General features: G+C 39.0%; 1 protein-coding gene across 29 annotated transcripts in view; it reads right to left on the bottom strand.

Moving 5' to 3' along the window:
- Positions 1-1,548: 1,548 nt before the first annotated feature.
- EMSY (EMSY transcriptional repressor, BRCA2 interacting) overlaps positions 1,549-17,768 on the bottom strand; it is a 42,325-nt gene continuing 26,105 nt past the window's right edge. For 14 of the 29 annotated variants that reach the window (XM_075491273.1, XM_075491280.1, XM_075491260.1 and 11 more), the window contains 10 exons: positions 17,268-17,404; positions 15,532-15,705; positions 14,427-14,625; positions 13,059-13,223; positions 12,639-12,797; positions 10,797-10,856; positions 9,589-9,743; positions 7,677-8,240; positions 6,295-6,807; positions 1,550-4,744 (listed from right to left, as the gene is read on the bottom strand). In XM_075491273.1, the coding sequence (XP_075347388.1) occupies positions 4,550-4,744; positions 6,295-6,807; positions 7,677-8,240; positions 9,589-9,743; positions 10,797-10,856; positions 12,639-12,797; positions 13,059-13,223; positions 14,427-14,625; positions 15,532-15,705; positions 17,268-17,404 (2,321 nt within the window). In that variant the 3' untranslated portion in view covers positions 1,550-4,549. Of the gene's footprint in view, positions 4,745-6,294; positions 7,118-7,676; positions 8,241-9,588; positions 9,744-10,796; positions 10,857-12,638; positions 12,798-13,058; positions 13,224-14,426; positions 14,626-15,531; positions 15,706-17,267; positions 17,405-17,768 lie in introns of those variants that run through there. The other 15 variants (XM_075491266.1, XM_075491279.1, XM_075491268.1 and 12 more) reach the window with 11 other exon arrangements.

A 17,768-nucleotide genomic window follows, 5' to 3' on the forward strand; every position in this document is an offset into this window, starting at 1 on the left:
CGAACAAGTTCCCAGGTATTCATTATCCTATTTACAACACTTCAGCAACTTTTCACCCAAGTCCAGTGAAAAAGAAAATAACCCACCACCACCGCGATCCAAGATCACCAATTACCTCCACTTGCCAGCCGCAGCTTTAGCTGCCTCAAGGTATCGCCAAGTGCTATTTTATTAATAGTTTAAAACCTTAAGATACCAATGCAACTGTCTAGTTCATTGCCACCACACAAGATATGAGGTTACTGGATTTCAACCTCCACCTCCTGTGCTTGTTGGAGAGAAAAGACTCCAAATGACAGAAAACATGACGCTCCCTGGTAACCCTAATTAATTATCCTCAATCTTAGTATTGATTTTTTCACTTCCATGCCTCTATACCAGACTAAAATGCCCCCAGTGACAATTTCTTCTTGCATAGGAACCCACAAATACATCTTAAGGTACTTCTTCCTTAGCTTTCTCTTTGATAAGCTATGTTAAGCTCTAAATTTATCATAAGCTATGTGCTGCATTTCTACGGGAATAAACCAGATTCACAGATGGCAGTACGCTTTCAGGATAGACTTTGGGTAGGGGAAAAGCTCTAAGCCCCATAGCATGGAAGGAAACTTTGGACAGGCTGTTACTAATCATTCCCCACGGTTTACATCAAACCTAGGCAAAAGAGTAAGTCCTGAGCCCAGCATAGACCCACAGGTGCTAAACATACTATTTTTCCAATACAGGCAAACCCAAAACAGTATGATTTTTCTGGTTCAGTAGCTTAAATTATGACCAGATTCTTCTCTGGATTGAACACTGCCCAGCTGAAACCATCTACCTTTGCAGTGTACCTTTGGAGATGCATAGCCACCTTCATCTGTGAAACCCTTAGCCTTCAGGAATTATTTATACACTAGAGAAAAAAGCATATAGTCTTACATTTCCCCGACTTGATTTTTTTTTTTTAAAGGTCTTGGTTTTTTTTTTGTTTTGTTTTTTTTTAAATCCCATCTATTTAGTCATGCATTCTGTTCAAAGGGTCCTCCACATGTAAGATGACATTCACAACTGCAAGTAGCTTCTGTTTTTCTATTCTGCCCTAAAATTTCAAAAGCTCATTTTGTCAGTGGGAGAAAGACTGAGACTGAAAATACTTTTACCCTGGTTAAATCTTTCTGGAAAAAATGTAGTCCTCTGTGACTGCACGCATCTTTAAAGCTCACGTAACTCCTCCCTTGTTTCAGTACCTCCTCTAACTTCATTTCACTTTCTTAGCAACCTTCTTTGAAAATTCACGTACGTGCTATTGCAGTGCCAGAGCACATTTGTTAATAGGCTGAATTCAAAGCCATCCTTTAACGCTGTTTTACTCGCTCTCCAATTCACCCACAGCTTCCTCCTAAGTTACAAGACTCCTAGTACCAAAGACTATCACCATCACCATAGCTCACCTTTCTTCTGTTCCAAGGAGGGACATCAAGTTCATTTCAGGAAGGAAGATGCAGCTTATTAGGGAGAAGGGATCGGCAAATGTTATGTTACACACCGATGTTTTATTTTTAGCAGCTCAGTGATATTTCTAAGGCTGTGAGGAGTGGATACATGGCTGCAGGAGGATGAAGTAACCAACCCAGGGGCAGGTATGAAATATCTGCAGGGCAGAACAAGGAAGAGGCAGTGGCACCTGGAGCCCGTGAAAAGAGGGAGAAGGCCAAATGCCCCGAGCACGTTTTCTTACCGTTACAAAAATCAAGTAACTATGAAGAAAATTAACATCTTGACCCTAAATTTTAGCTCATCTTGTATATTCCTTATTATTAAAGGTATTTTATATAGTGAAGTGCTGGAACAGCCAAATTACATAAGAGAATCTGAAAAAAATTCAGCTCAATTTGGGAAAGCATCAAAAGAGGAGTTTCAAGAATGAATGCATTGATTACGAAAGTCCCTTTTTCTAAATTTCTTACATGACCCCTAGATACCCCCAGCACGTGCTTCAATCTGGCAATCTGAAAACAATTACCTCTCATAGCAATGCTAAAAGCTTTCGTGTTTAAGAGATCTGCTGTCTTCAAGGAACTGTCAAATAGTTCTCTGTAGTTGTTCACACCTTCGCTGTAAAGCCATCACTAAAGATGCAAACAAAAGTCTTACATAAAACATCGGAATAAATGGGACCAGAACTCAGCAATACACTTAATGCATTAGGAGTGTTGAATTCACCTTAGGCCATTTCTTAGTATCCCTTTTTGGCTGGAGGGAGCATATACATTCACCTAAACCTGAAACCATAATTTAAGGCAAAGTTCTTGGGCAAAAGCAGTTAAGAAAAATCTTGCTCTACTTTATATTCTCATGGCCTTTCAGTCCTAGATATGCCGGGGACACTCAAAATACTGCAAGACCCCAGGTGACAATGAAAATTTGATACAAGACAGAAGAACTGTGTGTCATCTGCTTCGGGCTTTTCATAACTGTGTATGGAAAACTACAGACTATGCCTTAACGCTGGCATCTGCAAAGCACAACAGACTGTCCAATCCCACTGGCAGCAAAATCTGTATTAAATCGCTTTTTGTCCTTCTGTAGCAATGTGGAACTTTCAGGACTTAGATCATAACTTGGTCACTCTTGGTAGTCACCGTTATTTCACTAAAACAAGAGTAAAAGCTCCCAAACAACTATCAAAACCTGAACCACCTAGAATGGCATACTGGTAGGGTTATTTTTTTTTTTTACTAGAGAAAGAAATATGGTATGTTTCATTTAATATGTATTTTTCTCTTCCATCCTGAGCATAAGTACAGCGGAAACCAAACCAATACCTATTCCAACATAAAGGTAACGCAAAAATAATTTAAGTTCCCTACCCCACTATTCCGGCATTTGCACGTTGAATTTCTCAGGACGCTTCTCCACCATAATAAACTACATTATTTTGGAACTAATGCTGATGGAAAAGAAAACAGAAGGGAAAAAAAGTGTATGAAAGTCATAGGGACTTAATTTATAAAATAACTGAGGTTAGCTGAAAAACCAACAGCTCCATCTAGGGGTTACTGCATGTTCTTACATAGGTGGATACTCAGGACAAGTAAGATAAATGGTTTTTTAGGTTTTGTATTTTTAGTTGGAGTTACTCTAGTTGGAATTTAATCTTAACTACAATATCGACAGTAAAATCACAGCTTAAAAAAAGACTGACGCAAAAAGCTGTATTAGACTTTGGATGAAATCTACTTACAGTAGTACTTCAGCACCAAAAAGTGGGCAGTTAGGCTGATAGATGTATATACAAGTAAATGATATGTCAAAGTCTTAAAATGCTTAGTTATTTATAATGAAATCTATACAAAACAGTTAAAAACGTGTTTTTATATACATTTGGAAAAAAAAAAAGTATTGTCTTCATTAGCAGAATGTATTAAAACTGGTTCTCTTATCCCATCTGAACCCAAACCTCTCTCTGCGGCTTGTAACTATCACTAAAACCCCATGTATTGCTTCAACAAGCCAAGTCGTAAGGCTAATTTCTGAAACCTACCACTGTATACCAATTTAAGCTTTTAAACTCCCAAAATGGTCACTTTAAAAACAGCATGTAAGAGTAAAATACAGATTTTTAAAAGCCTTAGCTCACTTCTAAATTCGGAGGTTCAACTTTGAAAGATGCTGAACCACTTATCCCCAATTTTGAAAAACTGATTTATAGCAAAATACACCCCCCCTCCCCATTTGTATTAGAATTAACACACCTGCCTGTTTCACAGGAACTTTTTAAACAACTTGGCCTCACTTTAAATTTTATATTTAAATAAATAATCAAAAATTAACTAGAGTAGATGAGCATTTCACGTGCTTATGGCACAACGAAATGCCTCATACACCATTACCCTACTTCTGGTAAAGCATGAAAACAAAAATCCACTAGCAAATCCACTTCGCTACCAGTTAGTGATTTTGCTTATCTCCAAACATTCACCAACAAGAATTTAAAAAAAATAAACTATATTTTTAGGCTTATGAAAAAATCTTAACTCTAAGTGAGCACAAGTGCAAGAAAGCTAACCAATTCCAAAATTCCTGGGGCTTTTCCAGCACTGTCAGAGACACTTTTTCTCTCACATGCTATTTAAAAATACAAATATTTATTAAACATTCTCTTTTTTTGATGGTGTTTTGCTCAACAGCTAACAAAAAGACACAGCAAAATAACGATCCCTTTTCACTGAAAGCTGTTTCAGTATCTGGGTAAGGGCTTCAATAGCACGAGCTGTAGAATTCACTGCAGATTTGCTTTTTAACAGGAGTACATTCCACTGTCACAGGTTTACTAAATCTCGGTAACTACATCTTTTTTTTTTCTTTTTTTTTTTTTTTTTCTTTTTTTGGAAACAATTTTTAAGATGCAGCTTTTGCAATACCGTCTTGTTAAAACACACTGATGCTTCAAGGGTCCAATGAACAACTCTAATAGGCAAAGTGCTCTAAGACATCACAATACAAGGGCATCTTGGATACTCAAAATCCCAAGACGTTTTAAAGTGCACTCCAGTGTCCCAATTCCTTAGGATTGTTCAGCAGAACTTCGAGAGGGGCTGGGCTCAGTGCCGTCCTCAGTGCTACTGTCCACATCTTGCTCCATTGCCGTCTCCTCGTCATCGAGGCGCTGACTGGTGAAGTTGTTGAGCTCCAGGAGCCCGCTGGGTTCCACTACCACATTGGAGCTGGAGTGACAAGGGATGGAATAGTGAGGGATAGTCTGAAAGAAAAAAAAAAAAGATTTAAGTTTTAACACACACAGTTTTTGCAGGTAAAGGCATCTGCGTAGGTACTCATGGAAAAGGGATATTCTGTTTCCAAGAGCAATTTTCCCTAGCTAAGGCCGGCTGCACGTTACATTACGTTAGCTAAAGCTTCAAAGCACCCTTTCACCAGATGAGGTTGTGAAAGATAAAATTTGAATAATTTTGCCCTTAAGGCACTGATCTTGGCCTTGGATCTTCACTAAAGGTCTGCGACAGCATAACCAACAGCTAAACCACCAATGCCCACCATCCATCGCTCCTCAAACGCAAAGCAGAGATAATACTTTCTTCAGCCTTATCTTTTTCAGACAAGATATTCAGATATAAGGACTAGCTATGTTTTTTGTGTACAATACAATACAAGCTCCGGCCCTGCTCAGAGCTGCAGCAGCACAGAGGCTGAGGAAACACAATGGATCTAAGCTATTTATTTCTGCTTATACTTTCATAGGTTCTAGAAACTAAATCTACAACTTTATACAACTGAAATTCTGGGCAGTATTTTGCTTTTGAAACAGCTTGTAGCACGCCACAACGATAAACAATACAGATTCTCAAAATATACAGACTTGAAGTAAAGTAGAAGTCTACCTTTGTCTATTTAGGGAAATGAGGACTAAAAATGAGTACAAAAATGATGATTTCTACAAAAGCGAAGTTAGCTGCAATGAAGATTTTACAAAGTAGCGTGAAAAATTTGAAAGCTCTGTACACAAATTATGTTCCCACATCAGAAGTACTTTCACTGCAACACAAATATGATACACAATAAAACCATTTCAATCCACGCTATCATTTGTGCAAACATATACAATGCCAACTCGTCTACAAAGATTCATATTATACCACTATGAGTCCTCGGATGACTTCAATGCTTCCTCAGTTGACATTCTGACCATGTATTACATCATAAAACATCACATTTAAGACAGCAGAATCAATGAAAATATCAATCATCAGTTAGGCAATGACTCAAAGCATTTAGACTGAAGATCAATAGTCATTTCATCTCAGAAGTGGTAAAACTGGTTATAAGTGAAGTTAACAAGCTTTCTTCTGAATCCAGACCTTATTTGCTGAGCTTTCCCCATAAGTAGAACCCCACTACTTCATTTTTTGCACTGATTTTATACTCAGAGGTAACATTAATAGATACTATAAAAAAATTCTAATCATAATTCCATAGTAAGTGGTGACGGTCACATTTTTAAGCATTTCAAATGAAAGTACTTTGCAAAATTAGATGAGCTTGGTTTGTTTTCTTAACAGAAAAAGAAAGGAAGACACCGAGGACACAGTGAATGATACAGTGCTAGAGAAACTCGAGCTCAATTTAAGAATTACACACTTTCAAGTAGTAATCCATTACAAGCATAAGAGTAGAAAAAGAATCAAAAACTGAAGGAAAACAAAAATACTTGAACATCGTTCAGTTGCTATCATCACATTAGACACGAGTTTGCTCTGCTCAATCTTTGTCTTATTTGCTCTGGTCTTCTCTTACCTGGATAACAATTTCTGATGAACTCTCTTCAGCTTTCTTTTGTGATATATTCTGAATGTGTATAAACTGGTTTGTTGTAGGCATTCCTTGTGCATCGAGTTTCCTCTCTGTTAAAGTAGGACCAACAGCAGGAGGACTTGGACTGGATTCTGTACATGTCTGTTGCTGGGGGATGGAAGTTGCCGTCATCCCTACTGCAGTCACCCTCGGCACCTGGGTACAAGGTGACGACTCTGCTTCGCTAGCGAGTTTACTAGTGGACATGGCCTTGTTTGGGGGATCCACTATCGTCTGTTCTATGTTTGTATCAATCTGAGCTTCCACCATAGACACTCTCAAAATATCTGCTACTGCTGTCTTCGCGGATGCCTGCATGGGAAATAGGCTGGTAACCGGCAATGCCAGTTTGGGCACAGAACTGCCACCTGCTACCTTTGAAACAGAAGGAGGCTGACGCCCCTCAAAAGTTATCTTTGTAACAGTGGATCCTTGCGTTATAATTGGATTCTGCACCTGAAAATCAAATTTTGGTTGTGCATGTTACAGCTAGATTTTTTTTTTTATTATTGAAAATCTAATCAATATTTCCAAGGACAGTATGGCACAAACAACATACTTGCTATTAGGAAGACAGTTGAAACTCAGTGTTTTAACAAAGGAATTAGCAACGATATGGTAACAGTTAATTGAAGCCTGGGGAAAAGCAGCTTTTTAGGCTGCTAGATAAGGATTGTAGCAGTATAATACCACAGCAGCCTCGTTTTCCTTTGGGATTTACATCCCCATGTGATGTTTGTCAACCCTCTTGTTTTTACATGTATTCCTGAAAGGGCCAAAAAAAAAAAAAAAAATTTGTACTTTTTTGGAGTTAGTTAAAATACGGGGTTTTTTTGCACGTTCCTCAGTCTTTACATTTTCCCCTCCCAAGGAAATTCAAATTACTCCTGTACATGAAAGCCATATAACTTCAGGAAGATGTAAACTACAAAGGAAGACGTACAATGGAGAGCCTTAGGAGACTGCAGTGTATTCATCTTTATTTCCACAGAAATAAAAAGTGCTACGGGAACGGAAATTAATAACGTGTCATATCTAAAAATTAAAAGAAAATAATTAGGGACAAATTCCATGCACCAGTGGTGGCAGAAATTCATAAAAACTGTCCAACAAAACACGTTTGTGAGCTCTATGGATTTTTCCCCTATAACATGTGCTTCTCTTTCCTAGTGTCAACCTTCTGATGGGGTAATTAATACCAGCGGAATGAGGAGTTCTCTCTTGCCAGGACAAAACACTGCTACAGCGACAGGGTTGGTGTTTTGATTTTTTTTTTTTTCCTTGAACAGCGACGTGTATTTTGCATGCTATCAATATTCCGTTACCTGGCTTGCTGGCTGTTTCTCTGAAGAGGCAGGTAGCTGCATTTGACTCTGGGGGGGTTGGGGTTGCACGTAGATTTTTTGTGCCGTTGGTGCCTGTTGCAGTTTGGGCAGCTGCTGCGTGGTTTTTACTGCAAGCACCTGTACTACAGTTTGCTGTGGCTGTGCCACTAAGGTAGGGAGTTGCCTTTCTTTGGCCATCATGTGGTGTGGGGGGTGCTGTGCATCTGGTTTGGTCTGTGCTTGCTCTTGCTGCAGGGGGGTTAGCTTTTGATGCCTTATAGAAAGCTGGGGCATTTGTGGGAGTTTGTGCTGGATTTGATCGGCCTGCAGGTGGATTGTCTGCTTCTGCTTAGTCTGGAAACACTGCAGAGTTTTCACTTGCAGTTGAGTCTGTTCCAGCTGTGGCTGACTCAGTTTTTGCTGTTTTTGTGCCTGCGATTGTGTCAGGGCGGATCTGTAAAACAGGCCAGTCTGAGGATCTAAGGTGTCCATCTCTTCCACTTCTCCTTCCTCAGTTCCAAGTTGTTCACTGTGTTTGGTAAATGCAGTGTGACTGCTTAAGGCCTTAAGAAGAAGAAGTTAGAGCCAGTTAGTAAAGAGAAATAAAATTATAAGAATACAAAATCTAAAAATAATTTTTAATGTTTCAACTGGACTACTTTAACTTATTTTACCATTACAGACTCCCAATTCATGTATAAAAAGATAACCTTACGTGGAGATTCCACAATGTGTAAGCAATCAACAGCTATTTTTATCATGACAAAATGTGGTACGTCTCTATGTGACAACATTAACTGCATAGCTAATCCTCACTGGAGATTATGTAGCTCTCGCGTGTGTCAGACTAAGGTTCAAAGCCCCTAAGGCTGCATGGCAGTTGGATATGAAGCAGCAATGATTAGCAGGTGGTTGAACCAGTAGCTCCTCATTAAAGCAGGAGTGTCTCTGCACGATGAATTCTTATTCTGCCTCTTGAGAGCCTAGTCATCTCCATAATTTCTTCTGCAGCTCCCCATATACCTACAGTCTACCCTATTTCGGCACAGATCTTCTCTTCGCTTTCCTTCCTCAAAATTTTATTGCAATTTTTCTTGGGCATTGCACAAACATTGTTTGATTTTTTGAGGGATTCAAGGGAGCAAGAGATCTACATTACAATGCTTTGTATACCACGGTATAAACACATTAATAAATGGCCTTAGCAAGATGAAGCAGCCTACTCAAACGCCTGTGAAAATACACTCTCTGAAGTGGGTTTATAACCCTACCACAGTACTGTCCTGGTCCACAGCTGAAGATCCTAGAAGTTAAAGCACTGCAGAGTTGAGCAGGTCTTGAACAAAGGCATTGGAGTGGCTTCAGTAAGATTTCACCACAAGCTACACTGTTTGCTTGAAGCGTTTGGGATCCTCGTACTGGTCTAAATATGATCTTACTTTTTGATTCAGACAAGTTTGCCTATTCACACTAAAGCCTTCAAATGAAAAAGACACTGTGTGCTCTGTGCACTGACTAGGTTCTGCTTCATCCCTCTTCCCCCTACACTAACACCAACATAACCTAAAGAGCCTAGGCCCTTGCAATACAACATATAGAAAAAAGCAGCTTGTTGCTCTTGAAGAGATGACATACAGACAGCAAGAACTCATCTAGGAAGCACTATCGTTTCCACAGTGGCTGTTAATACCTCTTACCTAACAGTCTCAAGTAACCTCATTAAGTGCTTCCCTTTTATCCCACCACCCTCACCATCAAAACAGGCAATATTAAAATTAAGTTATTAATTTGCCCTTACTTAGCATTTTCAGTGGCAGCAACATGACATATTCATCCAAAACAAGCCCTGGTCCTATATAATTCAAATAACCTACTGCTGTTTATAGACTGTTGGGAAAAGAAAGGGTACAACCTGCTGCATGATATGGGTAATTGCGCCTGTGGAGGATGCGGGGATAGATTTCACCACAACAGAAGTCTGCGTTGCTGTCTGTGACTGAGCCACATGCTGCAGCAGAGTCCTCTGGGGCTGAGATGACGGCTGGTGGGGCTGGGACCGATGACTGACTGAAAGTAAAGAGGTCAGTGGCACTTCTCCAGAACTAACTGCAGTAACTTCAACTATTTGCTTTGCATTTAAGCTTCAACTGAAAGCATATATGAGTGAAAGAAAGATCTGAATATGAAAAACATATTTTACTGTATGCTAGCTTCAACCTTAAAGTGTAGATCTACACTGAGAAGCTTCTTAAAGTAGCAACTCAGGGGTTTTGCTTTTCTCTGTTTCCTAAGTAATCACACTTCGTCCAAACTTCCTCTGGCCTCCCTCTCCCAACACACCAACTTTGCAAGCAGAATTTATACTCCATTTTCAGCTGGGTTCTTTATACAGCACCAGCAGAACACTGTAGAGCCCAAGTTATTCTGTGGTTTTTACACTGTTAAAAGCACCTGCACAATTGACTGCAATTAAGAACAGCAAGCCTTGCTCACCGAATTTCTACCACTGATAGACTGCAAGAGATACTCTCCAGAGCACAGGCTAAATTTGAAAGATTAGCAATTAGAAAATGTTTGGGTATTATGAAAGCAAGTGAGGTTGATCAGAAATTATAGACCAAAAAATGGAGACCTTGTCATGGGTCTATGTCACTTTTTAGAACAGATCCAGCATGAGTTATGGAGCTATGGTGATGGCTCTGTAATTAAATAGTGGATTGACAGAGAAATGATCTCCTGCTGAGAAAAAAACTCCACAAACCATTCTATATTGCAGTCACTGATAAGACACGAATCCAAATTATTTTATGCCTGTCCATACTAATATGTAAATATTTGCTTTAATTAACTTTTTAGTTACAAAATAATTAATAACTGAAGGAGAACAAGCAAAGTTTAAATTCAGTTGTAACATAACTTAAAGTTCAAAAGTTTCTAGTGACCTTCCTGAAAGTTAAAAGAAAGGTCATATTGAATTAATATGATAATTTTACTTTCCCACTCCAAAAAAGGAGTTGGATTATATCAATACCGGCCTGCATGCTGTGCCAGATCCGTCGTGGATATCCCCCAACAGTTCCTGCACAATTGAAAACTTCATTTAAAAATAAAGTTTCTAACCTATATGGTTGTGTAGATATTCTTCCGAATGTGAACCAATACAGTGTTGTCTTCCTGAGTCTGCAGACAGACAAAAAATGGTGACACTAAGATGTGTGAACCGCTGCCTTCATCTCACGAGGAAGCACATGCTGAATCCCAGCTCCCATATAGATTAAAGTGTGCCTAATCCTTTGGTCTAGGCGCATGCAGGAGATTTCACAACAGATTACAGACTGTTTACTATCTTACTATTGAATTTTTAGCAGAAGATATAACTACGTGGACTACTGATGAACCCCGAGAAGCACAATTTAAAACAAAAAGAAAAACTCCATTATCTGCATTCCCTGGCAGTGTTCACAGAAACTGGGGGAAGGGACAAAAATCTAAAAGCAAAATAACCACTTTTGTGCTGTAGCAGAAACTGCTGCTAGTCAACCCACAGCAGCCTGCATTTCTCTGGTAGATGACTGTATATCAACTCAAGGTTTATAAAAATCCCAGTCTTTCAAGTAGTAATCATAGCTCAAGGAAATTTTCAACTTTTGTACTTCGTATGGCTTCTAAGCTGCAGAAAAGGACTTAAGTCTACAAAGATACCAGCTTAATTTCCCCTCCTCCCTGCAAAGGGCCCTATTTTACATAAACTTCTACAGCAAGACCCAGTAAAAACTGGAACCTTGAACAGAAGCACAATGCACAGTATCTGTGCGAGTGAAGATAACTGACTGTTAATTGGAGATCACTTTAACACTGTTTATTGTACTTCTGAGTTTGTTTTAAAAGAGATCCAAGGGAGCATGACTCAAACATTCAAAATTGAAGCCAGATACAGTAAGTGTTATTTAAAAGAATAACAATAACATCCCCCCCAGCTCCAATTTCACACAACTTAAAGTTAGACCATACAAGGGATGCAAGTGAGGGGAGGAGGTACAGAGCAGGAAAATGAAAAATGAAAACATCAGATTAGGCATTTAACACTAAAACCACTGGAGTTACAGATATGTACTTATACAATTTAATAATCAAATTTTATTCCTCTTTTCCAATGCGGATTTTCAACACACTTTTGCTTTCATTTTCCAAATAAAGTAGGGAGACCAATATTGTGGACTTAAGAAATTAAAACAGAAAACAGGTAATTTGATCCCCTCACGTAAGTATGGGAAGTGGCTCACACCTAGTGTTCTGGATTAGTAGGGAGCATCAGAGAGACAAAAGAGGCAAGGGCTTACACAAAACAGACAACCAGATATGAGGAGTCAAGAGTTTAAAAAGTTAAGAGCTGAATCCCAAACATAATTTCAATATGAGTAATTAGTTTAAAAAGTGCAAATTTATCAGTTCAGAGCCTTCTAGCAAATGAAGAATCTGGGGACTGCATTAGCATGCTAAATGCACACCTGGCTTAAAAACCCACTTAGTGCTAGTAAGCAAGTATCATTTTGCAAATATGGGTTAAACTAACTCAAAGTCTGACTCCACTCGATACATACAAAAACCAGTATCCAGTTCCCGTAACTTCGTTTTCTCCTTTTTCCTTACTAGACATTTTCCTTAAAGACAAGTGGGACAGCCTGTCCTCTCCATCACATCAGGGAACAGAAAATCTGTTTAACTAGGATGTCTTGAAGCAACAACCCTTTGTTTCAGTTGGAAACATTCTCCACTATGCCCCAGAAAAGCAGATGCAATCTCTGTCCCCTGCACAGGGTCTCAAGAGTGGAAGAAAAGAATCATTTCCTCTACAGCAAATTACAGTGAAACACAAAAATGAAACCCATTGTAAGAAAGCTCCAAAATGAAGTCCCCAGACTTCAACTGCAAACCCACCATCATACTACCTTAGTCACTTACCAGTTGTGATATATTCAGCAACTAATTCTGACTCTACTACAGCAATTGAAGGACTTTCGGGAGAATGCCTCTTTTCTTGGGTCATCTGGATTGGGACAGCCATTTGGCTCAGGTCAATGGTAGGCTGCCTTGGCTTCGATTCTAACTTTTCCTTCACTGCTTTAGAAGAAAAGAAAAACATAAAATAAGCCTCCAATACATAAGCCTCCATAATAACATAAACCTCCAATATAAATGCCAAAGTTCAATTAAATAGACAGTGAACATTATATAATAGATTTAAACAAACTGTTACAGGATAAGGAGGAATCAAGCCGATTCAAGATAGGCGCTTTCCAATTACGTAACTTATTACAAACCGCTGCTTAACCAAATAAGCAGCTTTAGAGTTATCCTAAACAACCACATGTGTTCTCACACCTGTTGTCTGCTGAAGTTCCAGCAAAGCTTTTATTGTGGAAGTAGCTGACTGAGATTCACTGGATACATCCTGATAAATTATTGTAGGGCTTGTGTCCACAGCAATTTCATGTTCTGACCAATCTTGACTTCTTGAAGCAATCACATGGACTACAGGCTGAGAATCTGTTTGCAAAAGAACAAAGGCACATCAAGTCATCACAGAACCATTTGGGGTTCGAGGTCTCTTGTCCAACTTCTTGCTTTAAAGCAGGGCTATAGCTCAAAATTAGACCAGGTTACTCATTATCCATTAGCGTTTTGAACACTGCCAAGGATGCATACTCTCATTCTGCAACACTTTAGTATTTATTACAATTGACTCGAAGTAAAACACTGCTGATGTTATGAACAGTTTCCAGAAAAAAAAAAGATCCTATATCTTAGTTGCTTGCAAAAGCTTTGGTTTGAACAAAGTTCAGCAGGTTTTTTTGTGTGTTGAATTTGTCTTGGACTGAACTCTTTTTCAGAAGGTTTGAGCAGTTCAGGTGATCAACATGTATTCAGCATTCTGAATTAACAGCTCCTAATTTTGGTAAGTTTGCTGAATCTTCAAAACTTTTTTTAATTTACTTAAAATGGCAGTATAGACCAATAGTTACAGAACTATATAGAAAAGGTGACTGAAAGGTACACAGGTACACGCGTTTCACTGAGAGACATCTGCTTTTATCTGATGCAGGGATACACCCTATGGTCACTCCTGACCAAAGGCTGGGTGTTATTTATGCCCTATTATTTATCCTCCTCTACCACACAAAGAGCTGCATCCATATCATGGCTTGAAGCCATGGCAGCATCCCCACCAGGATTGCATGTCTGATACATGTCCTGATGTACATGTATGTGCCTATAAAAGGCCCAAAATTTATGTTGGTCACATGACAGCTTTCAGTCATGCAGTGGAGAGATGCTTCAATACACTCAGGAAAGAGGGTGGCAGAGCATGGGCTGCCAAAAAAACAAACAAAAAACCCCCCAAAACCCCGAACAAACAAAACAGAACACCAAAAAAACCTGCTACACTGCCCACCTCTGGCGGAATCCCCAAAAAGAGGGAACAGGCTGCAGGCCACAAGCATGTAACAGCAAGTCAGAGGCCAGCAAGAAACCATTATCTCCACTTTTCATATAGGAAATGGAGGCATATAGTAAATAGCTCATAAAAGATAAATAAAGCCATAAGGGAAGTGAACAATGACACTCACTACTAACAGACTGAAAACAGGGTGAAAACCTGTGCTGAAAGGAGACACAGTGTGTTATATGAAACTAGCTAGCATGCTTGGGAGACAGTCCATTCATATTTTATGCGACACTAATACACACCTTGGGAGCTCTGGGAGGACTCTGTAGAAGAAGAGCTGCTATCGGTGTAGGTTTGTGGTTCTTCTTTCACTTCTGGGAGAGATGAGTTTCCTGTCTCTGCTACCCTTGACGCCTGCTGTAACGTTTCAGTCACCAACTGCCTAGTTTGTTCACTCACAACTGTTGCTTGAAACGTCACTGGCTTTGGTTTTATGAGAACCTAATGAGAAAGACAAATTTTGTGTATAGTAAGAGCACTCAAGAAAACAGACCTGAGCAATCAGAATACAGGGTGCCACTCAAATAGATTAATGTACAAGACCTACATAATATTTGTAAGTTACTGAAGAAGCCTACCTGTAAATTCAGCAGTTCTGATTATTAAACCACAAAGCCCAAGTAAATGGCAATGCACAAGAATGTACTTCTCACTCAGTAATTTGGAGTACTTAACACAATAAAACAGTAAACAGTCGTTTTTCAGGGCTGATTACAACTATGGTGTGATAAGAGAAAGCTACGCAAGTGAGCTGGAACATGCACTGCACTGATAAGGACAAGCACCTCTCTTCCACAGTCCACAGTAAATACAGTCTTGAACAATCAAGACACGCAAAATATTATACCTGATAAAACTTTAGTTCTTTTAAATACTAAGTGCAACCAGAGAAAAAGCTGAAACTGAAAGCCTCCAGAAATAAGCCAGATTCTCTGTATACAGCCCCACCAACTACACAAGGTTGCAGGGACAACCTGAACATATGTTAACCAGAAAATAAGTTCAGTAAAACCTCAGATTTGATGGATGACCTATGCTCAGACTCTGCATCTTTATTTCTCATGATCTAGCCATTAGCTGTCATCTAGAGCCATGACCATACAGTTTCAGTTATGTGAAAGCCTTAGTAAATCCTTTTGGCTTGCTCTAGGCCTCCAGAAACAGCTAACAAATACAAACACTGTGCTCAAGAAATCAGAATCAAGGCCACCTCATTACACCCCTAAGTCTCATTCCCCACAGACATATATTAACCCTGCAACAAATGTAGCAACACAGTGAAAAATTATTTACTTCCCATTAAAATGTAGGGGTACATTTCAAGACAGAAATGGGTCCTCACTGTACCTGCGTTTTCCCTTGCTGACCATAAACAATTTTAGTTGGGATGATTTTGGTGGCTGGCTGGACCGTGGACCCTATTCCTTTTGGCTGTGTTACAATCATTTTTGTGATGGGTCTTGTGGCAGTGATGATAGCAGGTTTTGCTCCTGCTGGCACTGCCTGAATAGTTTTCTCCCCCTGTAGAGAAGTCAAAGTTTACAGGTTAACTTAGTGAAATTCTTCAGAGAGATCCACTTCTCTAAAAAAAATACACAGTTATAGGTGAGTGTGTGTACCATGAAATCAACCTGCTGCTGCTGCAACTAGACTTATTTGATACAAAAAACAATTCAAAGACCAAGAACAAAAACCCCTGTGGCTTTGAATGGAAAAGCTACCAAAATCCCCTTTTCCATTACTTTACCTTTTGAGCAGCTCTGAAGGGATGAACAAAAAGGAGTAACTAAAAGACACCGACAGGTTTTTTTGAAGTTGCTTCAAAGAATTCACAGAAGTTGAAACTTTCCTCAAATCCTTCGGAAATGTTTTTTTAAAACCTCTTGTTTCTATTAACACTAGCTTTGGCAAGACATCTACAAAACTTGAATTGAGATTCTAAAAAGAGATTATTTAAATATAGATCTTCGTATTATCCTCAAGACCAAGACATTAATTACATATGGGCTTTTTTTTAAACTAAAAGTTCACTTAATAAAAAAAAATGCAGATTCACAGCTGTTTCACAGGAAACATTTGACTTTGGAATAGTGCTGACATACAACTAGACTCCTTATAGCTTAAGAAGAGCAAAGACATTGAGCATGCTTTTTTTTAGCTCTGCACAGTAACAAACCAGATGAGGAACAACATCAGTTGCCACTCCTCCCAGTATTCCTACCAATTCCCGTCAAGTAGCTGGAAATCCCAAGAACCACACTTGTTTCAGAAATATCACCACATTCTGGTGGTTCTTACTGTGTAACATCATGAGATTTCCACTTGTGTGAAAATACAGCTTTTGGTTTTGTAAACTAGGAAAGTTCAAAATCTTAAAAAAAAATTCCTAAAAGATTGAAAAAAACCCTCCCTACTCAGCTCTGCTACTCAAGTAGACTTTTAAAGATTACATGATTAATGCATTAAATCTCACAGTTCTATCTAGGAACATAAAGCACGTTCAACATTTTTATTTACTAGCACTTATAGGTAAACCCAATTGAAGCTGGAAGCTTGATTTTGTTCTTAGTACACATCAGGTTATCCAAAAAATAATTCAACACTATACAATACTCAGGTACAGGATGTTACAGTGTTACACACCACATAAATTGAAAGGTGGTACCCTTACTGTGAAGGGACAGTTTATTGCTGTCCTTTACATCCCAAAGATAAATGGTTGGAGATGCAAGTTTATAACACAGGACCGTGGTCCTCACTAGAGCATAAACAGTGTAAAATTCTAGTAATTTCCTTCTACTTAATCCCTTCAGGATTACAAAATCATTAACCATGGAAAAAAGGCAAGCTCAAAAGTTTTTATTTCCTTTAACTTTGAGAACATCCCCAGCTGGTTTTAAGCATCCTTCATATCCTGCAAAACATACTTGCTTTTCAAACATCCCTGACATTAAGGCATGCTGTATCTGTTAAGGAGCTCGTGCACAGTTTGCTTTTAATAGGGACTTTAGCAGAATGAATGCAGCAGCCACCACACAGCCTGTCACTTGGCTATTGATTTGAGACTTGAAACTCTTACTTACCCCAGCATTCAACAGCGTTGTGACAACATTTTTGCCTGGAAGCCCTTGAATTGTAGTTCCTTTTCCAGTAGTCTTTTGCACAACAATCACATTGGGTTTGGATGTCATTGGTATCGTAGTGATTTTGGTTGTAGTTCCTAAATTTTTGTGGGAAAAGAAAAAATGTGCAGTTTATCACATGTACATTTTCTTCCACTGCAGAAGTCGGTAAGCTCTGTAGGAATCACTGTATTTAAATCTGACAGCACAACAAAAAAAAAAGGGCAGTATCTGGAATGGGAATTTATGTCACCCAACTCAATATATCGATTAGATGCCCACTCTACAATCTTTCACCTACAGTAAAAACAGGCATGCCCAGGACAGAGTAATTCATTCTATACTAGGACAGACAGCCCCTTCTCACAAATTACAGAGCAGACTAATATAGCTTTTGCAGGCTAACACGTCTAACTTTTCACAGGCTAGAATTAGGGGGGGATAAGGACTCCACTAATACTC

Source organism: Mycteria americana, chromosome 1 (assembly GCF_035582795.1).
Source record: "Mycteria americana isolate JAX WOST 10 ecotype Jacksonville Zoo and Gardens chromosome 1, USCA_MyAme_1.0, whole genome shotgun sequence".
NCBI classification, from domain to species: domain Eukaryota; kingdom Metazoa; phylum Chordata; class Aves; order Ciconiiformes; family Ciconiidae; genus Mycteria; species Mycteria americana.